Genomic DNA, 21746 nt, shown 5'->3' with positions numbered 1-21746 from the left:
GCCGGGCAAACTCGTCCTGCCGGAGGGGCGATCCGGACTCGAACCACTTGTTTCCTCCCCCCGCGCTCGTGCGGTTGGACGTTCGTACCGAGCGTGGGGTTCATTCACGACCCTGGCGCCGGCAAACCCAAACTGGTCCTAGCGCTGATCTGCTGCGGCTACCGTTCTTTGATCTCTTCTTCGAACCCGCGATTTGACGAAACTCACAAGGCTTTAAGACCCCGCAATCACGTTCGAGACAGGCGTGAGGGCTTTTGAATGCGCCTTTGTCGGTCTGAAAGAGCTCTTGTTGTGGTAGTTGTGGAACTGCTGCCGAGTCCCTGGTTTTACCGGCTGGAATGCCGAGATTTACCCGTCAGTCCAGTCCCTCTTGGCAAAGGCTTCCGTCTTCAGCGACAAGTCGATTCACGTAACACGACGAGAAGATGCACGTGTATGCGCCATTACATGAGATGAGCTGCATGATGACAAATGTCAGTGATCCAGCAAAACACACAGCCAGTTGGCCAACAAAACCTTTGTAATCAGACGTCTATCTTTGGAACCTACCATTCTTTCTTCTTTGAGGAATCCGAAATTATCACGTGATCTTGGGCAACGACGCGCAACTACCGCGTGCTATCGATAACAGCAGACAACGAAGCGCATCAACACCACCAGGGGACCCAGACTGTATTACCACGTCCAGACCTGCCCTCCATTCTCCATGTAGCCCAGCATGGCGAACCCGGCTCCTCCACCCACTCTGCCCGACCTCAAGAACATCCCGCACGCCCACCGTCTCCCAACCACGCACCGCGACGTCGTCCGCACCTTTTCCAAGCTCTCGCGCCAATCCCTCATCTCCCTGGCCCAGCAATGGCTCGCGAAGAAGAACCGCGATTTCTGCCGCCCCTACTTCGCCGGCGACGATCCCAGCATCGAGAACGATGTCGATGAGACGTACGCCCCCGCGCATAGCTACGACGAGCTCCAGGAGACATACAAGGTGCTGACGGCGCGCAAGGGCGGCCGAAAGGAAGTCATGGATCGGATTCTCGAGGGAGATTGGCGCTCAGGTATATCAATGTACCAGCTCGCAACCGCGGAGATCCAGCATCTTCTCGACCATCCGACGATCCTGCGCTGGACCGCCAAACGCATGACGCGCGTACAGAATTCGCGAACCGCCAAAGACAATATTGACGAAGTGACCAACGAGTCCGAACACCTCCCCCGCTTCCAGGCCCAGACCTTCCTCATGAATCTAGCTCGAGAGCTGACCCCGGTCCTAAAAGCCCACTACCTCATAACGCGCATCAAAACGCTCCCCCTGACCATTCTCCGCGTCTACATCCACGACTCCCCTTACAGCTCCGAAGCCTCGCTCTCCACCTCCAATTCCTCAAAACCCTCCACCCCGGACTCCGCCCGGGCCGTTTTCTTCATCTGGCCACACGCCTCACCCTTCCTCTTCGTCTCCATAGCCACCCACACCGGCCAGGTCGTCGGCGACGAAGGCCGCCAACTCCGCGACCTCGTTCTGCAAGCCATCCCCGCCGCCTTCTCACGCCCCAATAGAAGATACCAACTCGTGCCCACGAATTTCACAACCAAGAGCCTATCGGCTCTGCTGGCATATCGGGGCCCCGGGAAAACAAATGCTGCGGGCGGGGGATTTAGCATCTTTGCGGATCACAGTTTTAGCCAGAATGCGCTGGATTTCGTGGCCACGGGCAGGCCGGTACCGACAACGTCCTCAGATAAACCTGCGGAGGGTAATAGTAATACCGCGTCCACTCCTGGTGCTCCGAAACGGGGCCCAGGCCGGCCGAGGAGACTGCTCGATGCATCGGAGACGGCGGAGTCGAGTAAGAGGCGGAAAATCGCGCAGGGCCGGTTTGGCAGTTCGGCCAAGGCGGACGATGGGTTGGGGGTTGAGCGGTTCGATGTGAGAATTGATGATCCCTTTCCTAAGGTACCACGTGGAACCGCTCAACAGGAGGATGAGGGAGAAGACGCAGAAGAGCAAGGGGAGGACGAAGACGCATGGGTCCCCGATATACGAATTAGTTTCCAAGGACCGCACGTCTTTGCTGGTATCAGGGAATTGGTGGAGCACGGCGTCATTGATGGGGAAAAGATGCCGGGTTGGATGACGGGCGAGGCGGGCGTGACAATTGGGACGGTGAAGAATGGGCGGATACGGGCGAAAGGGGCGGTGCCGGGTGTATGAAAGGGAAGGGAAGAGGAGTGAAGAGAGACGAGATGCGTATGGCGTTCTTTGGATTCAATACCCCGGTTGTCGCTGGTATTTCTATGGTTCTGCGGGTTTACGTCTGGCGTTGGGTCGTGGCGCTTGTACATCCAGGGCGTTGTTTATGGGTCAATCGCGAGGGCCGACGGTCCCTTACAGTTGGGTTTCAGGGGTCCGGATTCGACCTCTTGTTTTTAGTTCTTTTCGCATTGGCTTGGCTGTGCGCAGTCTTAACGTACATCATGACGTTTCGTAGTCGTAGTTCAGACATAAAATTGTTGAAGCCCAGTTACTTATCCGTCTTTCGGCGACTGCTCCTCCTCAGCCCTTGAGGCGATGCATCTGCTCTAGCTTTCCCACTCTCCGCCTCCCTCTTCTTCCTCTTCACGCCAATCAATCCTGCGGCTTTCGTCTCCTCAGCTTTTCTCTTACCCACCCTCCCACCACCATCGCCACCCCTAGCTCTGACATCTTCCTCTTTCCCCTCGAGTTCCACATCCCCTCCCTCCCTCCTCTCCTCTCCCCCATCCCTCGTCCCTAGGTCCCTCCCCTCGTCACCGAAATCCCCTCCAACATCCACGCCCTCCCGTCCAAGCACCCACGCCACTTTCTCCGCCTCAACAGCACTCACCCCCAACCTCCCTCTCAACTCCCCCACTCCTGCAACCAGGGCCTCGTATTCTCTGACATTATACTTAATCACACGTTTCCATCCCTGCGCCTTACCCGTCCCCGTTCCAGCTTCAGCCCACATCGCCCACATCGCCCACCTAAACAGCTCGTCGGAGAAAAACGGTACTTTCCCCGGCGCATACACGGATAGTAAGAGCGATGCGGTTGCGGGGCCGATGCCGCGTAGGCCCGTGAGGATCTTGAGTGCGGCTAGGATGGCTTTGGGATCGGGATCGGGATCGGGATCAAGGTCGGGACCGGGAGCGGCATCCTTTTTGGCGTCTGTGAAGAGAGAAAAGGCGTCTTTTGTCGTCTGTTCTATCTGGGCTGCGGGATTCGACTGAACGAGTTGGAGGAGTTTGGACCGGAAGGTGCCGTGTTTTCTACGCGGGGGATTTTGGCATCGGTTAGTTCGTTCTTTGGTGCGGGACACGCAACCTTTTTCTCCTTTTCCTTCTCTCGCTGTTCAGAGGTCGAGCGGAGAGTAATATATAAGAAATAGATGTCCTTCGTAAGACTTGTGTATGGGTGTCTTGGTGTATATATGCATAAGAAAACGATACAAGACGTACAATTTCCACTCAACCAACCTCAGCACCTCGTCCTTCCTCAAGCCTACCTCCCCCTTCCCCTCTACTTCCTCTCTCCTCTTGGCCAAAGTCGCCGGAATGGTCTCGTATCGCGCATCGTCCAACTCGCGCAATGTTTCCGGCACTGAAGCGGGATACCTCGACAGGATTTTTTGGAACGCGGAAAGGGTAATGGTGGAGATCAGTAATGAAGGCATGGATTTCGTAGGTGCTTGGTACGGGAAGTAGGGAGATTGATTTAGCTTCTAGAGCTGAGGGATAGGGTAAACGTGTGTATCCTGCGGGTCAGATGATGGATGACCTTGATGGAGGTGACGCGTGGACGTTGAGAGAGGCGCCTTGGGGACGCGAGCGCACGTGAGAGTAGAGGTCTTTGGGATCGCAAAATATGAACGTTACAGACAACAGGCGAAAGACTATAACTGTCCTCTCTGTGATTCGATAGCGTTGGAGTAGGATAAGCTTTAGTGATAAATTCTGCTGGTCTTCAACCGCATGGAATGTGTAAGCACTGTGAGGCTCCCTCACACCCTCACCACTTCCTCCATCCATTAGAGGACACCACAATACTGGAAACTCATATCTCAAATCAGCCCACATACCACATAAGACTCTCCAAGCCACCCACCGGCAAAACTCTGAATAGTAAAGAATTAAACCAAAAGCAAGAGAACCTCAACCCCACCACCCCCAGTCCGCCTCCATTCTGAACCCCAAACCCTCCTATCATCGAATTACCTCAACCCACACTCTTCCTCGGTCTACCTCTCCCCCTCTTCCCCACAACCGCTCCCCCTCTGCTCGGCACCACCCTCCCACTCCCTGGCGGCCTGCCCGGTCCCCTCTTCGGTGTCGCCGCCGCCGCCGCCGTGGCAGGGATCTCATCCTCGCTATCACTGTCTGAGAAATCCGACAAATCGACTGTCACTCGCTCCTTCATTGACGCGAGGTTCGAACCAAGTACATTGGCCGCCGTACTCGTGGTTGCGGTTGATGCCGTGGTTGCCGCAGTAGCCGACGGTCCGGCACCGCTATTGCGTTTGGTCGAGGAGACAATCTTGATCTTCTTCCCTGCCATGCCAGGACGCGAGAAGATTGAGTTCTCAGACAGCGGAGGACCCGTGCGAACAGCCTCCGGAGACTCGGAGGCAGACACAAACAGCGATTCCTCTCCCTCCCCATTCGCTCGCTCATCATGAAGTGGCTCGTCGTCCGCCGCAAACCCCTCAATGATCCCATCGATCCCCTCGCCGTCCTCATCCCAAAGCGCCATCTTCGCCCTCAAATTCTCCTCCGCCTCCCTCTCAGCCGCCAGCCTCGCCCTCTCCTCCTCCTCTTTCTTCTTCCTCTCCTCCTCGTCAGCCCTCTTTGACGCCTCCAACGCCGCCGCCGCCGCAAGAGCAAGCGCAGAATCGCCAGTATCGTCATCTTCGTGAATCCCATCTTCGTCGGACATATTGCCCGTGCTCTTTCTCGACGGTCGCCCTGGCAGCCGAATGCCCGCCTTCCCCTTCGCCGGCATTGTTTTCCGCCGCTCTCTCCTCTCCGCATCGCGCTGCCTGTCTCGTTCTCGTCGTCTGACAGTGCCGTCTCGAAAATCGGGAGGTAATTCAGATGGCAGATCCTCGTCGTCGTCCTGATGCTTGCGAGCCAGCCATGCAGAGCTGCGACCTTCGCCACGAGGTCGGCCCATGCTGGGTCCAGAGTATTCAACCATGTCCTCCTCCTCAAATTCCTCATCGTCCGAATCCAATGTGAGTTCTTCAAAGCGACCCCCTTTGCGGTTCCTTCGTCCGGGCTTCGAAGTGGTGTTGCCGTGGGAATCCCGTCGTCTTGTTCCGTAGGCTTCATCGTCGTCGACGCGGACGCGGAAAGACGTAGGCAGCTTTGGTTTCTCGGTGGGTTTGTTGCCAGCATTGGGCGCAGGGAGGACATCGGATTCGAGAATTGAGCCTACATCCCCAACAGGGGGCTCTGCTTCCGGTCTCGGTGCTTGCGGATGTGGGCGGACGGGTCGACGGCGGACTTCTTCTAGGAGCTCAGGGCGCAACGAGAGCTTGACGACCTTGGACTTGTTCTTCATGCGCGCAAGGACGGTGATGTAACGGTCATCCCTCCTTGCCTCTTCCAGGAGCCTCTTCTGCACTTCTTTCTGGTACTCCTTTCCAGAGACATTCTTTGGTTGAGCCGGCTGGTTAGTCTCATCCTTCTTCGCCTGCTTCTTCTTCTTCTTCCGTCGTCCACTCTCTGCCTCGCCCTCCCCATCGTCTCGGTTTCGCTTTCCCAGCCGAGGAATCTCGCCGTTCTGGTCAGGATCAGGGTAGTAAGAGTTGTTGAAGCCATCTTCTTGCATTGTAGTATCCGCTTGGTAAACCACAGCATTTGGATCGACATAACCATTCCTGTCGCCGAACTCGTTCGCATTCGCCCCGGCATGCTGATCTTGGACAGGTGAATAAGCAATGCCATTGCGGTTGCTGTAGTCAAACTCCTCGTCCATGAAGCGATCATCGAGCATCGGATCATGCATCTTCGCCTGTTCCGCCTCAAGCCGCCGCTGCTGCATCGGCGCGCCGTCCTCTTGTAACCAGTTGAGGTTGGACACGCTGAAGTCGACCAGGCATTCCACTGATCTGGGATCTGCAACTTTCTTCGTGTCATGGCCGAGCAATGTACCCTTGGGTTTATATGGATGCTGTCGAGGATCTCTGCGGCAAGCCCCAGTATTACATTTTCTCTCGCAGTGGGGACACTTCCAATTTGGATTCTCCATGATGGAAAGCGGCATCTTGTCGTGAGCGCGGAACAAGGTGCCGTAACAGTACGCCAAATCACAGTTAGTGCAGAAAGCCATTTTCCATTTGGGATGACGGTGCAGGCAGAAATGGCAGGATCTGTGGTTGTTCAGCCAGGCTTTCGACTTTTTCTTCCCCATCCTCCTGACCGTGCCGTCGGCGTTGAACTGGACTTCGTCATCGTCGGACTTCTCATCCTCTTCCGGTGGAGGAGCGTTGGGATCGACGAAGGGGCGGAGTTTCAGTTGTTCTTGACAGACCTGGGCCAAGGTCTTCCTGCCGAGATAACGACGCTCTTCCATCAAAGGGAGTGGTGTCTTTTCAGTCATACGGCCGTCGATATCGATAATCTGCGCACGCCATTCCTCATATTTGTGGACCAAATCTTTCCATTTGAACTGTTCCACCCAAGTGTAACCGGACTGGCAGGAGCAGCTTCGTCCCATACAGTAGCAATCCATGCAAACATCATAGGGATCATCGATTTCCTTCGAGTAGGCGTTCTTGCAGGTCTTGCAGGTAAGGAAGCGGTTGAAGATGTTACATCTGCAATAGGAGCAAGTGACGTTGCTGTCGTAAGGGACATATTCCGGATGTTCACGGGAATCCGGGGCGAACATCTCCGACAGAAGAATATCCTTGTAAAGGTCGAAAAGCCTCTTAAAGTCCCTTTGTACTTGTCGAACCTTGACTGACCGCTGAATCGCATCTGCTTGGTCTCCCCCAGCCTCTACTTGCGCCCGAGCCATTTTGAGGATATTAGAGTATTTCAGTAGAGTATAATAAACAATAGCCTTGTTCTTGTACTGCTCATCCCGACACACAACGCGAGAGTTGGGTAATGCTTCTGACAGCGCCAACTCCAGGGTCTCGACCGTAGTTCGGTTCCATGCGATTTTCATCGTCCGGGTTCCACGATTCCAGACCTGATGCGGCGCCAGCGGAGGAATGAGGATGAAGTCTCCTGGCCTCTGCTCCACGACGTAGGTCGTAAACGGTGCCTTCTTCCAAGCAATAAGTTGGGCAAAATGGTCCTCTACCTCAATGTCGTGGCCAAGAACGGAAAGCCAATACTCGGAAACCAGGTGTCGGTCCTTCGTCTCAGTCATGAACCATATGGAAGAACCCGGTCGTTCCGGCTGCCCGTCCTCGCCGATATTTCCAGACGCATTGACCATGATGTTCTGGCCGAGAGATGCGCACATTTCGCGATGAGCCGGGGTGTATGTGCCTTCGTGACCGATATAGCACATGAGGTTCTCGGCGCGCATATCAGGGGGCAGACTGCTCATGAGATCTCCAGCGCGGCCGATTCCACGGCCTTTGCGACCTCCCGGTTCATCCAAAGCCCCCGGACCACCAATGTCGCCCGTACTTTCGTTGAGGTAAAAGAGTCCGGCTGGAATGTGCTCCTTCAACTTGTCCTGCCAAACTGGTGGGCAGTCGATATCTTTCAAGTATATTCGCTGTCTCTTTTTGTCTCTATACGCCTCCGGGTCTGTGAAGAATTGCTCGGTCAGGCGACCCATGTGATTTAGATAGTGTTTGATGGTGAGCGGCATGTTGTCCTTGGCCGTGAGATTGCGCGCATATTCCACTATGCTCTTGTTAACTAAGAATCTCTCATATTTGTGGAAGTGATGCCCACCTTTCTCGCCATGGTTGTCGCGCAACCACCCTGGGGTAAAAGTCCAAGGATCAAGAATCTCTTCAAATCCATCAATGACCAGGGGTTTCCCTCCCACTACAACGTGAAGTAGGACGAGCTTCTCAAACTTCTCTATGCCATTCGCTTCGATCATCTCATATGATATGCGGTCGACATATTGAAAGTTGTCGCTCGTCTCTACGAACGTCTTTACGTCGAAGTCCGTGGGTATAGGCTCGAAGGATGCCCTCGGGCGCTGTGCGGGCATCTTGATCGTGGGTCTAGCGCATTCGCAACTGGGACAGGGTGGAGAGGTCGAAAGACGCCACCGTCGCAGCGCCCGCCGGGTTGGTCTATATCAGGCGAATCAGTTGTAGTGACTCCAAGTTTCTCGTCAAGAAGAAACTGCGAGGGAGAGGGAGGGCACGGCGCCCCACATGAAATTGTCGACGCGGTGAAGATGAAGACGGTCAGTGAACGCGACTGCTCGGGTGAACTAAACGATGGTTGTCTTGGGTGTGGCTGGAATTCTTCAGCCACTCACGTGACTGCGCGAAGTCCTCTCGACTGTCCCTACTCCCAATTCCCGTTATTCAACGACCTTAATTTCGAGGGGTCTCCCAGAATTCAAGTGTAATCGAGGAGGGGAAAGAGATATCAATTAGCAGGATGGCGACGCCCGCCGCCCTCTGCTGGAGAAGGGGATCAGTCCTAAACCGACAACTCCTACACGCATCAATCAAGACCAGACCAAGTCGGTGTATTGTCGACAGCCTCTCTATCATATGGACAAGACAAAATTCAATTACTACCAGACAGCCCAAGACAACCTCTCTTCGATCATACACACCCCAAAACCTTCATCTCACCCGACACACCTCCACCATCACCACCACCCCATCCCAAGATACGTCCAACTCTCTCCCGGAATACCACCCCCCAACAACCGGCCTCCTCTCCTATCTTCCCCCCTCCTGGGTCCCCTACGCCGAACTCATCCGCCTCGACAAACCAACAGGAACCTACTACCTCTTCTTTCCCTGCCTCTTCAGCACCCTCCTCGCGGCCACCTTCCCCACGCCCCTAACCCCTCCAACCACCATCCTCACCACCACCGCCCTCTTCTTCACCGGCGCCCTCGTCATGCGCGGCGCCGGCTGCACCATCAACGACCTCTGGGACCGCAATCTAGATCCGCACGTTGCACGCACCCGCCTCCGACCCATCGCCCGCCGCGCCATCTCCCCTCAATCCGCCATCGTCTTCACAGGCGGGCAACTCCTCGCCGGCCTCGCCGTCCTGCTCTCCCTACCCTTTGAATGTTTCTGGTACGCGACGCCCTCGCTGCTGTTCGTCGCCACCTACCCCTTGGCGAAACGCGTGACGAATTACCCGCAATTCGTCCTAGGTCTGACGTTCTCGTGGGGCGCCATCATGGGGTTTCCCGCCCTCGGGGTCGATTTGCTGTCGAACCAGGCCGCGCTCACGGCTGCGGCGTGTCTGTATGCGAGCAATGTCGCGTGGACGGTGCTGTATGACATGATTTACGCCCACATGGATATTAAGGACGATGCCAAGGCGGGCATCAAATCCATTGCCCTGAAGCACGAGAAGGAGACCAAGGCTGTCCTCACGGGGTTGGCGGCCGTGCAGATAGGTCTGCTGGCTGCGTCGGGTGTGGTTGCGGGATTGGGACCGGTCTTCTTCGTTGGGAGCTGTGGGGGTGCGGCCGTGACGCTGGCGACGATGATATATAGGGTGCAATTGAAGAGTGTTGCGGATTGTTGGTGGTGGTTTAAGAATGGGGCGTGGTTTACAGGGGGCGCGATTGCGATGGGGTTGGCGGGGGAGTATGTTGCGCAATGGATGGGTTGGTATGAGGGAGAGGAGAAGACGGACGAGAAGGGGCAGGAGAAGGTGAAAGAAGTGGAGGGAAGTGCTTAAAGACAATTGGACATGTATGATTCGGGTATTTCATTATCCTATCTCGAGCATAGGACGACACCATGTATACTATCTTTGTTTCATCTGGAGTCTGCACGGATACAAAGGCACAAGACAGCTTTACACAGTAGAGCAGGTTCCTTCAGTCGTAATGTAGCATAATCATAACACCGTCTCTATATCTACCCAGACATGAAGCAATGTAACCTCCTTCATCAAGCACCAGGACGTGCCAGGTTGTGACTGGCCTAGCATTCCCACATTGAAATTCCAGTGACGCCGAAAAATGCAGAACGTATCCCTTCAACTCTGTCTATGGTATATGGCGGAAGACCCAACGCCTCAGAGTTGGATATCGTTGTTTAGGAGGCGCACCTCCTCTCCAGGCTTGAACGCCGGCAAGCCAATGTAAGGACACCCATCGCATCTGAACGCGTCGCCCAGCGCGCAGTTACCGCAACTTCCGACCTTCCCTTGAACAGTGAAATCGACCTCGGCCAGGTCGTCGGCTCCCAGTTTTAAGGTGTTCAGTGCCTTGTCGGCTGTAGCGCGTTTGGCGGCATCTTCGGCTTCAATCTTCTCCTTTAATCCGCACGTGCAGTCTTTGCAGGCACGGCGTCGCTTTCCGGCTTTGGGTCGACACTCAGGAGCTAGAGTTCTACGTTAGGCAGTAGTCGACGTAATGGAACATGTTACATACGCTGAACAATGGCACCCAGTCTGTCTTCCTCTGTGATCAGGTCGTCCTCGTCTATGAGCTCATCGTCCTCGCCAGTGATTATGGGATCGTCCAGATCATCACTGAAGTCCACGAAGCCAACACCGGCGGGCTTGGAGGGCTCGGGCGAATTGCGCTTCCCATTTATGTTGAGCGAGTTGCCATTGAGGATCCCGTTGGTTCCACTTGTCGGAGAATTCACCGCGCCATTCGTCGCCTTTTTCCTGCCCAACTTCAGGGGTATCGACACGCTCTCCACCTGCTCCGGCTTCATCATGCCCTCAATGCCCTCGAGCAGACCCGCCAGGATGGCCTCCGTCTTCTCCGGAGTCTGTTGTGCGCCGAAACCGCCGTCCTGGCTCTTCAGGAAACCCCCGGGCTTTAGTGAGTTGACCACCTTGGACATGACTGTCCTGCCGAGTAGGGTGTGGCTCTCCCGCGTTGTGCCGTCGGCGTCTGTGAGAAGCAGAACAACGTCGTAGGTAGATGAGGGCAGCTGAACGAGGCCGGCGGCAATGCGATCAAGCATCTGCAGATCTGTGGAAGAGCGGTCATGGGTGGAGTAGACCTTGTCGAGGACCTCGGGGTGGGCGGAAATGGAGGGTGGAGCGAGGAGGAGGGTTCGCGGTGCCATGGTGGGGTGTATCGCCACCTGAAGATGAAGATGCGGAAGCAGAGTTGGAGCGAAGGGGGTGAGGTTGGAGTTTGGACAGACGGATCGCGAGAATGATAAGGCAGAGTCAGAGTAACAAAGAGAAAAGAAAATCAGCAGCAGGCCCAATAATGGAGGATGTGGAGGGCTGCAAGGCGCGGTGGGGTGAGTATTTTCCCGAGATAGGGATGCTGAGTAATGCGGAAAACACACCACCGAGTCAGGTGATCAGGTCGCACTCCGCCAGGGACCCACCCGTGGGACCATGAAACCGGTGGGCCTTCGGCAGGGACCTCGTTAGCGGCGGCGAGGGGATTGTCTGGGGTACATCGGGCCGGGCAACTTGTCAGACAGCAACAGCATAATGTGTACGGTACCTGCAACGAAGTTCTCGCTGTCCTTCTTCAGCACAACGTACTGCAACCTACGAGGCGTGAATGGATCATTGATGCTTCAAGAGTCCTTCTCAATTGGTACTTCTACTCGGCAGAGGACACGCCACTCTGCGTAGATGGCATCCAAATCGCGTCATGACGTAGACCCATTCGTGCTCAGCTTCAGAGGGGTCAGGACCCGTCGATCCATGGCGGGGAAAGGGGTGGATAACAGCCTCAATTGAACGTGTACCCACAGCAATACGGAGCCAGAAGCTTCCTGTTGCTCGACTCAAGCTCGCAAGCTCCGAGGCCGTACCACAGCGCTATAAAGCAGCCGCCGCCCAGCTCTCAATTCACCCGACCCCGCTCGCGTGAGCACCACTGCTGCCTTTGTCCAACTGCGCTCCCCCTCACGACAACGCCAACAACGTCACAACAAACACTCTCTGCTTCAACCTCAGAAGTGAGAAAGCTTTCTGCAAGGTACGCAGTTCCACCAGGCACCCACCGCTTCCCCGTTGGCATCGGCTCATGGTGGCTTCACCCCGTGGCATCCCTGATGATTTGGCCCGAGCTCCACAGCTTGAGGTCACGAGAGCCTTCACTGACATTCTAGACAGACCTTCTCCTGAGCCCACCTACTTAAAGCTGCACTCCCCTCTACGAATCCTCATTGCACAAGGACATAGTACCTCACTTGACTGCCTCAACCCACCAAACCCAACAGTAAGTCGTCCCCTGACCCTCTTCAGCACCTCGTCTTCCCCTTCCGTCATTCGGATTGCACGCTTCCGGCTCGCTCTGCCTACACGACTGAGATGACTCATTGCGTGTTTCCAGTCAATTGTGCATGCTCTTGAGGCTGACATCGATGCTAGTGACTCGCTCCCACAAGTTCAACGACCGCATCCACGTCAATCTCCCTCATGGCGGTGTTGCCGAGTCAGAAGAGCATCATCTCCCCAAATTCTTCTCCAAGACTGGCTTTGTCGGCGAGGACCCTACCAAGACGAAGAAGAACGGCGGTGGAAGGGGCAATTGGTAAGTAGGCCCGGTTGGGCGCTCTCGGTCCGATCCCCATACCCTCGTTGGACCGTAACCATGTCTATCACAAGAAGGGAAGCTGACCTCGTTTCAGGGGCCGACAAGGCGAAGAACTTGAAGACTACGAATATAACATGGCAAACCCACGCCGTCGATCCAACTCCAGCACCCACCAGATCAAAGACTTCAAGACCAAGTTCGAGACCGTCGAGCCCGAGCCCGTATTCGAAGAGGACCTTCACGGGGCTACCGGCGAGAACATGGACCAGGAGAGCACTGCTTCCGGGTCGTCCAAGAGCATCGAAGAGGAGGATGTCAACAAGAAGGCCTAGATCTCTGCAGGGTGTTACCTGAAGTGGATCGGGCGGTGGAGAGGACGGACACTTATGATGGCACATAAACCAGGCATCGTACGCGCACTTTACCTGGATGTGTACGCCGTCGATGGGCTTTACCGTGCTTGTTGAGATGACACAAGCATCGGTTGGTATTTTATATGTATTGCGTTTTCCGGGATCTCCGTCCTTGGACCATGGGTAGCCGGACTGCACCACGGAATGGCGTCAGTCTCGCGGGCCTTAATGGGTTTCTTTCGACCTGTGTCTTATGAATACAAGCCACGGCCGGTTGAACGATGATAATGAATATCTTGATGACCAATTGTTCTTTTCCAGTGTGTCTGTGATTCCGATTGAGTGTCTGTTGCTGTAAATCCACTGAATTTGTAGCTTATCCTAGTTCACCACACGCTCTGTTCATTCATCTCTTATGGGCTTTTCCATAGCAGGCCCATCCCGCTGACACACCCACTGCGATTCGAGGTTGGGGCTTTCAGCCCTCTCTCTCCAACTGCAAATCTGCGCCCAATATGTGAGAAAAGAAAGCTAAAGCCGGGGAAAAGAGGGTCAACGAGAGTAGCTGTGGTGATGCATCATACAAACAGTAACCATATGCAGCTGGCACCATCAACAATTCAATGTGAGGTTATAGAGGTCCGTGCGCAACTCCGCGCGCCAAGCACCTGATGGGAGCGCATCCCTGTCAGAGCTCGAAAACATGCGTACCTTTGTAGTATTCGCTGGCAGACAAAACAACACCTCCGTCACAACCACAGACATCTCTACCTCAACCGCGCCGGGTCCTCACAGGCGCGCCTCATCGCGCTTTGCGGCTACAACTCTCCGCCCACCATGTTCTCACCAGAGGCCACCGTCCACGCCGCTCGCAGCTCTCTGCGCAATCCGCGTCGGCGCCAACGCAAAGACTCGGACGGCTTCCAACAGCCTCGCCGGAAGCGCAGCAAGGTCTCTGAGGATACCTTCTTGGCTCCAGGAAGTTCCCACGTCAATGGTAATGGCTCGATCAATGGCCATGTTAAGCATGACGATGCTGAAGGTTCGATGGTGTTGGTCGAGATGCCTGTTCGCGAGAAAAGTGCAGGGGCACATCGCGCTCCAAGAGAGGACACAACACATTATCTTGTGGGTAGATAAAGGTCCTCGCAATTCACCTGATTAACAAGTGTAACAGACCAAAAACGAAAACTACAGCGTCAGAAGGCTCCCTAGCTTTCCCAGCAACCTTGCCCATGCGCAAGGTACGTCTGTCTTCCTCTCGCGCACCCACAACAAGCTGATCACAGTAGCGCACTTTCGAGTATTTGCCCATCCTGCGGCCGGCCTAGCGCTCGCGTTGACGTATACACACGCACTTGCCTGGGATTACACCGCTGTATCTGGCCTCACCCGTGTCATCACTTTGCCTCTACCTTTCGAGCTGAAGCCATCCGAGCCGCTTCCGTTGGGCGCGATAGTACGCAGTGGCCCTGCCAATGAATTTGGAATTCTCGCCGTTGCGCCATCGCGGGGAAAGATAGTCTTTTGGGAGAACGTTGACAGCGCGGAGGTCCGGAGTCATTTCGCGCAGCGTCCACAGGGCATCCAAGGAGCGGTGAAAGTATACTCTGGTGAAACCATCACAGGCATAGTGGATATTAGCCATGCGGGTTATGTCCTCGTTTTCAGTACTGGACGACTGGCACACTTGACTTTACGAGACTCTCAGGGTCGACCAGGTATCACCACGAGTTTTCTCAATGCGCCTACTAGCTCGAGTGGTAGCTTTTTCAGTTTCAAAGGCCTCCTTACAGGTGCTCTCCGGAAACCCATCGCATCAGTGAAGGCCCGCCCATCCCGATCGAAAGGACAGATGGAAGTGATCACGGCCACCAACAGCGCCCTGTTTCAAGTATGGGATCTAAGCTGGTCCGGACAACAAATGTTCAAAGGGGAGGTCGACGTCCATGCGGAAATTCTTGCGGCTCTACAGACTGGAACAACACCCGAATCACGCGGAAACGTGGATGCACATGTTCTGGATTTTGCCATTGTGGAGCAGCAGAAGGAGCCAGGGATTGTGGCACTACTGGCACTCGTGGCGCTTCTTGGGGCCAACTTCATTGAATACTCGCTTCTCGAAGTGGATCTGGCAAATGGCGAAGGCACCGTCCGACGTGTTATCCCCATTCGCAACTTTCATCAGCCCCAGCTGCCTGAAGAACCGGCAGGGAAGCTCTTACTCCCCGTTCCTGGCCATACTGCCTTTATCCAATTTCCTGGAGCGATTGTCGTGGTTTGTCTCGCTGAGCCAGAGGAATCTCCTGATACCCAACTTCTCTCCGATTTCGGAAGAGCGTCGTTCCCCTTCCAGGACGCCATCTATCTTCGTCAGGATCGCCAGCTGCGGATCTGTGGCAGTGCGCCTGAGGACATTCCGAGAAAGGATAGGCACTCCAGTATACTCGTGGCTATTGTAGGCTACGGGCTGATTCAGATCAATGCACTGCCCCCTGCACCTGACGACAGCGATTTGGCGAGGCACAAGGTCACCGCCAAAAGCAAATTGGAGCAAGCTACATTCTTTGGCAATATTGCCGGCAACATCTTGGATTTCTCCATCCGGTCCAGATATACATTCGGGGAAGATGAGGTTAATGCAGCAGCTTTGGAGATCAGTACCGCAACTCTTTCTTCATCCTACGATTTCATGGACAAGGTTACTGTCTCGATGGAGGACCAATTGCACCAGCGTGCCGACGCGCTTCGTAGTCTCATAACCCACCTCAACGCCGAATACCCGCCCTTGTCATTCGTGACTAAATGGCAGTTGCTCTGGAACGCGGAGAAGCTTGAAGCAGCTTCTGCGGTCTGGAAACTGTACCAAGAAAAGGTTCAAGATCAGCGCGCGCGACCAGAAGCATATCCCGAGTCGTTGCTAGTTCCTCACATGGTCAAGTGCCTCCACGAACGCTTTAAGACAAAGATTCGGCCAGATGTAGGCGAAACGGACCCTGTGCGGCAGTTCTTTCTGAAGGATATCAACACCTTTGATATTTTCCTTCCGTGGGCCTGGCACTCTTTGCGAACCTTCTATCTGAACACAGAGATACGCAGGGAAAGGTCTTCGATCGTACAACGGCTCAGCGAAGGCAATGATGTTTTCATTACCAGTCTGAATGCAGCCTTCAATTTTCGCATGGAGAACGCTCCGCTGTACGGCATCAAGGCAGCGGATCTCACTGACGCGATTCTTCTTCCTGGCCATGGACAGGACTTGTTACCCGAAAACTGGACATCGAATCATAACATGGCCAGCTCCATACGTAGTATATGTGATGTAAGCCGCATCTATGCCTACGAGTTGTTTCAAGAAGGGGTACAAGAAGATGTCGCCATGAAAATTGCTAAAGACAATCCGGCGTTGGTCAAACTTGTCTGCCGGGTCCATCTTGAGCGTATTCATTGGGCACTCTCCCAGACGGACGAGAAGATTAAAGATAAAGGAAGACATTTGCAGGAGGACTTCATGCAGAAAGTCTGCCCAGACCACATCTATGGCCTTGCAGAGATAGGGCAGGCGCCCGCTGGCATGGACCTTGCTGAGGAGTACAATCAGTTGGACACGCTTGCGCGCCTAGTCTGGGATGAGATCAGTTTCACCGACGAGGTGAAGAGAACCACACAGAGCAAGGTGGAGCAGGCTGAGTGCATGGTCAAACTGAACAAGCTGAAAGAGCGGATCCAGAAAAACTTCGATAAGTACGGAGATGCGTGGGCTTCGGCTTTCTACAAGAGATATTTTGAGGAGGCCCAGACCCATCAATTATTCAACAAGGATTTCCTCAACCAACCATATTTCACGAGGTTCTTGCGGAGCAGCACGAATTTGGCAAGAATCGGATGGATAAACGAGGTCATCGGCGAGAAGGATTTTGTACATGCGCATGATGCACTGTACAACTATGCCACCCAGCGGGAGACGAATGTTTGGGGTCAGAAAGTCGAGCTGTCCATTGCCAAGCTTTCCTTGCTCTGCACCCAGCAGAAGGACGCTCCCAAGCTGGATCGAGAGGCCAACGCCATTTATGACGACAAAATGAGGAAGACCACGAACCGGATCGAATACGTGAGGATCCAGGATATGCTCTATGAACGATTCGAGCCCACGATCTCGGCGTCTCTAGACAAGGAAGCTGCTGTTGAGTTGCTGATGGCTGAATACGGGCAGGGCGCCATGAACGAGAGGCCGGCGCATCAACAGCTTCTCCGTCAGGGCTTTGACAAGATCGTCCATCACCGGGGCTTGGATTATGCGTTGTTGATCGATGTCCTGACACTGATGACGTACGATGAGTCGAAGCCGCCGGTGGAGTTGACGCAGGGCAACGAGTTTGCGTTTGCACTTAGAGCCTTGGTGCTCTCGTGGCACGACATGAACAAGATGACGCGAATACACATGCTGAGGCTCATTTGGAAGCGGCTATGCATCCGAGACGATTGGGCCAAGATTAACAACACCAAAGACACTTCGGATGCGCAGCTACAAGAGATCCTAGCTAACACCACGCTTGGGACGACCCTGAAGGCCCTTCATGCCATGATAAGTAGGTATATCGCTGCCAAGATGTATGCACTGGTAACTAACTCGTATCGTAGGGGAGAACGCGTCTAACAGCCGCGTTGCCTGCCCAGAGGATATCAACGGCCTTCTTGGTGCTGGCTGCACGAACGGCGAGCTGTGCACTCGCTTTGCCTCGGAAGATCTTCGCAGTCCGATCATCGTCGATAATCTGGCGGATGATGAGGTGCTGCAAGCGAATATCGAGAATCACCGTTTGCGTGAGTGGTTCCCTGCTGTCGTGAAGGCGGCAGAGAGACTGTATGAGTTAGAGCAGAGTGAGGGGGTGGATGGTGAGCAGGAAGGTGTCGGCGAGAATCAGGCACAAGTCGATGGTCCTGTTGGAGGCGACGATATCGAGGGGGAAGCGGCCGAAGCTGATACTATGGCTCCTGAGGCCGTCAAGACGGTCGCGGGTGGGAACGGTATTATGCGCAGCACGATGGACATTGACATGGCAGAAGGGTAATTTAGCACATGGGTGGGATTTTCATGGAAAAGGGTTCGAGCATTGAGCATTGGGACGGCGTTCAGCAACCCGCCTCTCCTTTTCTTCTTATTTCGTTTCTCCGGGTTCAACAGGAAGCGTGGATGGATACTGCAGGCGTCCTCATGAGGGCTACAACGAGTACTTGTATTTCTCTTTGTCGAGTCTACAGTCATATATGAATTTTTGCGTGATGGAAAACATCGAAAATTTACGTATTTCTCGATGAGGAAGTCGAAGGAAGAAAGAAAGCCCAGCCCTGCTGCTCCTTATGCGGAATGCCACTCGTTCTCGAAAGGGATTCCCCCTTGCCATTGCAATTGGCTTGATACTGAGGAGGTGCACCGAAGTGTGGCTGGAGCACAGTGAGCGGTGATAGGCGGCGGCACAATGAGAATCTGGAGCGCGGAGGACCAAACAACGTTGTGAGCGAGGGTCGCATGAAATTGCCCTCCGCCACTGTTTATGGAGACAACCGACACCATGCTGGTCCCTCTGGAGCCAGACTTGGAAGGGAATTTTGTCCGCCCGTGAAAGGGAACACTTGCAGATGTGGCTAGAAGAAAGGTACCTAATAAGTTACTGTATACAGTATGTACCACCTTCCTGTAGGCAATCTCCGTCGCCACGCAGGTGCCATGTGGCACACCCAGCACAGTACCTGAGGCTGATGATGAGATGAGTATGAGGGCGACGAGCTCGATAGGAAATAATACCGGGTGCTGGGCCGAAGGATGCGATGCGCTGGCGGCATGGCAGCGGGAATAAAATGGAGGACTCGTTCTGGACACTCGTTTAGTAAGACCCGCCTTGAACAAGTCGCCCTGCAATCCTGGTGAATGAGAGGCTGCCTCAACTAGGGCAGCGGCCCGTGCACGAGGTCCGGGCTTGGCACACTTCCCCCAGCAGGCCCCAGCCGCCCCTTCTTCTCTCCAGGACGCCAAAGATCGTCTTCACCGTGTGACCACGCTCATCTCTGCCTCCCTCTCTCCTCCCCGCCTGCCATCCATTCTTCTCTCCGCCGCCGTGCGTCCTCGAGCCTCCGCATCCGCACGCCGCTGCGGTGCCCCGCGAGCCCCTGGATTCTCCCTTCGAGCGCTCGGTGTAGCCCCAAAACAACGCACCCCCGGAGCCAGCTGTTGCGGCCTCCGCCATCATCACCACCGTACCTTGACGGAGAAGAGCCACCATGTCAACGGGCACGACATCATCCAACGTGGTGGGCGTCCACTACCGCGTGGGCAAGAAAATCGGGGAGGGCTCGTTTGGCGTCATCTTCGAGGGCACCAATCTGCTCAATCAGCAGCAGGTTGCGATCAAGTTTGAGCCCAGGAAGAGCGATGCTCCCCAGCTGAGGGATGAGTATCGGACGTATAAGATTCTTGTTGGGTGCCGTAAGTGCTTTCTTTTCTGCTTCCTCTTGTTTCTGGCTATGGCCTGTGAGGGTGATGTGAGACTCCGATCCCTCGAGCCGACGAATCCTGTTCCATGATTGCAGGAAGGACGGGGCTTCGCGATTCTTCGCTGCGGCAATGGCTCGGGTCTGTCTTGATTCGGATGCCGAGCACCCTTCTCCCTCGGATCAGTTCCAGCATAAAAACGCTTCATTCGAGGCAATATTGAATGTTATGGAACCCTTGCTGAGATTGCTATAGCTGGAATACCTAATGTTTACTATTTCGGACAAGAGGGTCTTCACAATATCCTCGTCATCGACCTATTAGGGCCCAGTCTCGAGGACCTTTTCGACCATTGTAACCGGAAGTTCTCCATCAAGACTGTTGTCATGGTAGCGAAGCAGATGGTATGTTTGTTGTCCTTGCTGGAGGGCCCTTCATTGACTTTACCTCCAGCTTTCAAGAGTACAAACAATACACGAGAAGAATCTGATATACCGAGACATCAAACCGGACAACTTTCTGATTGGGCGACCCGGAACTAAGAGCGCCAATGTCATCCACGTCGTCGACTTTGGCATGGCGAAGCAGTACCGTGATCCCAAGACCAAGCAGCACATTCCTTACCGCGAAAGAAAGTCTCTTTCTGGTACCGCCAGATACATGAGTATCAACACCCATCTGGGAAGGGAACAATCACGACGAGATGATCTGGAGGCTCTCGGCCACGTGTTCATGTACTTCCTTCGCGGTGGGCTGCCTTGGCAGGGACTGAAGGCGGCTACAAATAAGCAAAAGTACGAGAAGATTGGCGAGAAGAAACAAACCACCCCTATCAAAGACCTTTGCGAGGGATTCCCTGGTATGGTTCCCACGACGCCTTATCATTCGAGCCCCCACTGACGGTTCACAGAGGAATTCAACAAGTACCTCAGCTATGTGCGCAACCTTGGATTTGAGGACACCCCTGACTACGACTACCTCCGTGAATTGTTCACCCAAGCCCTCAAGAGCACCGGCGAAGTGGAGGATGGCGAGTACGACTGGATGAAGTTGAACAACGGAAAGGGCTGGGAAGTCATGAAAGCACATCCATCAGCCGCCCACCACCTCCAGAACCCCACCCACCAGAACTCATCTACTGCCGTCAATGTTCATGGCCAAGCTCACAGACAACCGAAGACTCACCTTCCCGTTGATCATCAACGACTTAATGCCGATCTCCCCAAGCCTGGAGCAACCCGTGCGCCCGCAGGAAGGAGCCCTAGAGACATGCAGCAGGGCAAGTACGGACATCCGGATGCAGCCAAACGGAAGAGCATGGGAGAACTTGCGCCGCCGGAAGGATCAACTCAGGCGCAGTTTCAGAACAGCCAGCCAAACCTCGTTTCGAACCAAAGAAATGTCGCACAAAGCCCGAACGTTGCCCAACCGCCGAGACACAACGGAGAAGAGAAGCCCAGCTTTTTCAAGAAGCTGTCTGCCATCTTGTGCTGTGGTGGAGGTAGCTCATAGATTACACTCCGCGCCTCCGTTTTCGAGCATTTGGCGTTCAGCACTCATGTCGTTTCCATCATAGCATCCCAGAAAAGTTGTTCCAGTCGTTTGCTGCGTTTGTACAGAAGGTAGTTTGTAATGATTCATAGACGGATCGAAAGTCTCTCATCAGGTCAGTCAAGGTCAAGTATATTTGGTAAACCGGTCATTCACGACACACTGAAATCTGGATGGATTGTTTCTTTCCTTGTTCTTGTCTCTTTCTCCGTTCCTGCTGCTGCTGCTGCGTTGGAAGGGAGGATCATGGGACTGAGGGCTTTTGGGCTGGCGCGTGAGGCGTTGAGAGCTTTGCTTTGCTTGCTTTGGGGGATGCGCTTGCGACTGTTTTATCCATTTTGGTTCCGTTTTTTTTGTTTAAGCGTAATCGGTGCGGTGGTGGTATGGCAGCGAAAACAGCATGTGCAGATGGGGGGAAGTCTTGGTGAGGGAAGATGTCATTGATAGGAGGGTTGTGCGTACCCTGCTGCCGGCTTTGGTAGGGTGTGCAAGCAATCATATATATATAGATGGTATCGGTTTCGATTCTGAAGCTTGGGTATGCGTTGTGATGTATATTGTGAAGCAGATGGGCTCTATTTCCCTACCACGTACGCTTCTCTAGGTAATACTTTGCTAGATACGACGCTTGTATAAAGAGATGGCTCCATACTTGTATCCTTTGCATGTTATTGAG

The 21746-nt window shown here is 54.4% G+C and overlaps 9 protein-coding genes across 9 annotated transcripts; 6 read left to right on the top strand and 3 right to left on the bottom strand.

The window, feature by feature from the left end:
* Positions 1 to 319: 319 nt before the first annotated feature.
* On the top strand, positions 320 to 2594 carry EI97DRAFT_430732 (CHL4-domain-containing protein). Its single transcript, XM_033797762.1, has one exon. The coding sequence runs from the start codon at positions 719 to 721 to the stop codon at positions 2213 to 2215; it is 1497 nt and encodes a 498-aa protein (XP_033657240.1). The 5' UTR covers positions 320 to 718; the 3' UTR covers positions 2216 to 2594.
* Positions 2371 to 3846, bottom strand: EI97DRAFT_184294 (uncharacterized protein). The gene is made up of 2 exons (XM_033793541.1): positions 3481 to 3846; positions 2371 to 3291 (listed from the first exon to the last, which is right to left on the bottom strand). Exons 1-2 carry the CDS (start codon positions 3693 to 3695, stop codon positions 2526 to 2528), a joined length of 981 nt encoding a protein of 326 aa, XP_033657239.1. The 5' UTR covers positions 3696 to 3846; the 3' UTR covers positions 2371 to 2525.
* Positions 3847 to 3922: 76 nt separating this feature from the next.
* On the bottom strand, positions 3923 to 8406 carry EI97DRAFT_430730 (uncharacterized protein). The gene is made up of 2 exons (XM_033797761.1): positions 7942 to 8406; positions 3923 to 7890 (listed from the first exon to the last, which is right to left on the bottom strand). Exons 1-2 carry the CDS (start codon positions 8207 to 8209, stop codon positions 4238 to 4240), a joined length of 3921 nt encoding a protein of 1306 aa, XP_033657238.1. The 5' UTR covers positions 8210 to 8406; the 3' UTR covers positions 3923 to 4237.
* A 130-nt stretch (positions 8407 to 8536) lies between these two features.
* Positions 8537 to 10060, top strand: EI97DRAFT_430729 (4-hydroxybenzoate polyprenyl transferase). The gene has a single exon (XM_033797760.1). The coding sequence runs from the start codon at positions 8611 to 8613 to the stop codon at positions 9883 to 9885; it is 1275 nt and encodes a 424-aa protein (XP_033657237.1). The 5' UTR covers positions 8537 to 8610; the 3' UTR covers positions 9886 to 10060.
* Positions 10009 to 11459, bottom strand: EI97DRAFT_430728 (Fe-S cluster assembly protein DRE2). Its single transcript, XM_033797759.1, has 2 exons — positions 10586 to 11459; positions 10009 to 10535 (listed from the first exon to the last, which is right to left on the bottom strand). The coding sequence occupies exons 1-2, from the start codon at positions 11235 to 11237 to the stop codon at positions 10228 to 10230; spliced, it is 960 nt and encodes a 319-aa protein (XP_033657236.1). The 5' UTR covers positions 11238 to 11459; the 3' UTR covers positions 10009 to 10227.
* A 1044-nt stretch (positions 11460 to 12503) lies between these two features.
* Positions 12504 to 13008, top strand: EI97DRAFT_455906 (uncharacterized protein; the record flags this gene model as incomplete). Its single annotated transcript, XM_033800682.1, has 2 exons — positions 12504 to 12673; positions 12771 to 13008. The coding sequence occupies 2 exons, from the start codon at positions 12504 to 12506 to the stop codon at positions 13006 to 13008; spliced, it is 408 nt and encodes a 135-aa protein (XP_033657235.1).
* A 756-nt stretch (positions 13009 to 13764) lies between these two features.
* EI97DRAFT_464898 (uncharacterized protein) lies at positions 13765 to 18355 on the top strand. Its single transcript, XM_033801445.1, has 4 exons — positions 13765 to 14157; positions 14207 to 14273; positions 14322 to 17618; positions 17671 to 18355. The coding sequence occupies exons 1-4, from the start codon at positions 13867 to 13869 to the stop codon at positions 18099 to 18101; spliced, it is 4086 nt and encodes a 1361-aa protein (XP_033657234.1). The 5' UTR covers positions 13765 to 13866; the 3' UTR covers positions 18102 to 18355.
* A 953-nt stretch (positions 18356 to 19308) lies between these two features.
* On the top strand, positions 19309 to 21031 carry EI97DRAFT_370583 (kinase-like protein; the record flags this gene model as incomplete). The annotated part of the gene is made up of 4 exons (XM_033795240.1): positions 19309 to 19513; positions 19775 to 19923; positions 19973 to 20378; positions 20430 to 21031. The coding sequence occupies 4 exons, from the start codon at positions 19309 to 19311 to the stop codon at positions 21029 to 21031; spliced, it is 1362 nt and encodes a 453-aa protein (XP_033657233.1).
* EI97DRAFT_184135 (uncharacterized protein) lies at positions 20905 to 21608 on the top strand. The gene has a single exon (XM_033793540.1). It carries the CDS (start codon positions 21152 to 21154, stop codon positions 21512 to 21514), a length of 363 nt encoding a protein of 120 aa, XP_033657232.1. The 5' UTR covers positions 20905 to 21151; the 3' UTR covers positions 21515 to 21608.
* Positions 21609 to 21746: the final 138 nt, after the last annotated feature.

This window comes from Westerdykella ornata (assembly GCF_010094085.1).
Source record: "Westerdykella ornata strain CBS 379.55 unplaced genomic scaffold EI97scaffold_3, whole genome shotgun sequence".
In the NCBI taxonomy this organism is placed as follows: Eukaryota; Fungi; Ascomycota; class Dothideomycetes; order Pleosporales; family Sporormiaceae; genus Westerdykella; species Westerdykella ornata.
Note: the sequence above shows the minus strand (reverse complement) of the source record. Positions and strands in the feature narration are given on the sequence as shown.

Bases quoted from the DNA above. Each gene is read 5' to 3' on its own strand.
- EI97DRAFT_184135 (XM_033793540.1), top strand. From the start codon at position 21,152: ATGATTCATAGACGGATCGAAAGTCTCTCATCAGGTCAGTCAAGGTCA.
- EI97DRAFT_430728 (XM_033797759.1), bottom strand. From the start codon at position 11,237: ATGGCACCGCGAACCCTCCTCCTCGCTCCACCCTCCATTTCCGCCCAC. The intron at 10,536-10,585 runs GTATGTAACATG...GTAGAACTCTAG, and splicing joins ACTGGGTGCCATTGTTCAGC to CTCCTGAGTGTCGACCCAAA.
- EI97DRAFT_430730 (XM_033797761.1), bottom strand. From the start codon at position 8,209: ATGCCCGCACAGCGCCCGAGGGCATCCTTCGAGCCTATACCCACGGAC. The intron at 7,891-7,941 runs GTGGGCATCACT...ACAAGAGCATAG, and splicing joins CGACAACCATGGCGAGAAAG to TGGAATATGCGCGCAATCTC.
- EI97DRAFT_184294 (XM_033793541.1), bottom strand. From the start codon at position 3,695: ATGCCTTCATTACTGATCTCCACCATTACCCTTTCCGCGTTCCAAAAA. The intron at 3,292-3,480 runs GTACGTCTTGTA...TCCCCCGCGTAG, and splicing joins AGGTTGGTTGAGTGGAAATT to AAAACACGGCACCTTCCGGT.
- EI97DRAFT_430729 (XM_033797760.1), top strand. From the start codon at position 8,611: ATGGCGACGCCCGCCGCCCTCTGCTGGAGAAGGGGATCAGTCCTAAAC.
- EI97DRAFT_464898 (XM_033801445.1), top strand. From the start codon at position 13,867: ATGTTCTCACCAGAGGCCACCGTCCACGCCGCTCGCAGCTCTCTGCGC. The intron at 14,158-14,206 runs GTGGGTAGATAA...CAAGTGTAACAG, and splicing joins AGGACACAACACATTATCTT to ACCAAAAACGAAAACTACAG. The intron at 14,274-14,321 runs GTACGTCTGTCT...TGATCACAGTAG, and splicing joins CAACCTTGCCCATGCGCAAG to CGCACTTTCGAGTATTTGCC.
- EI97DRAFT_430732 (XM_033797762.1), top strand. From the start codon at position 719: ATGGCGAACCCGGCTCCTCCACCCACTCTGCCCGACCTCAAGAACATC.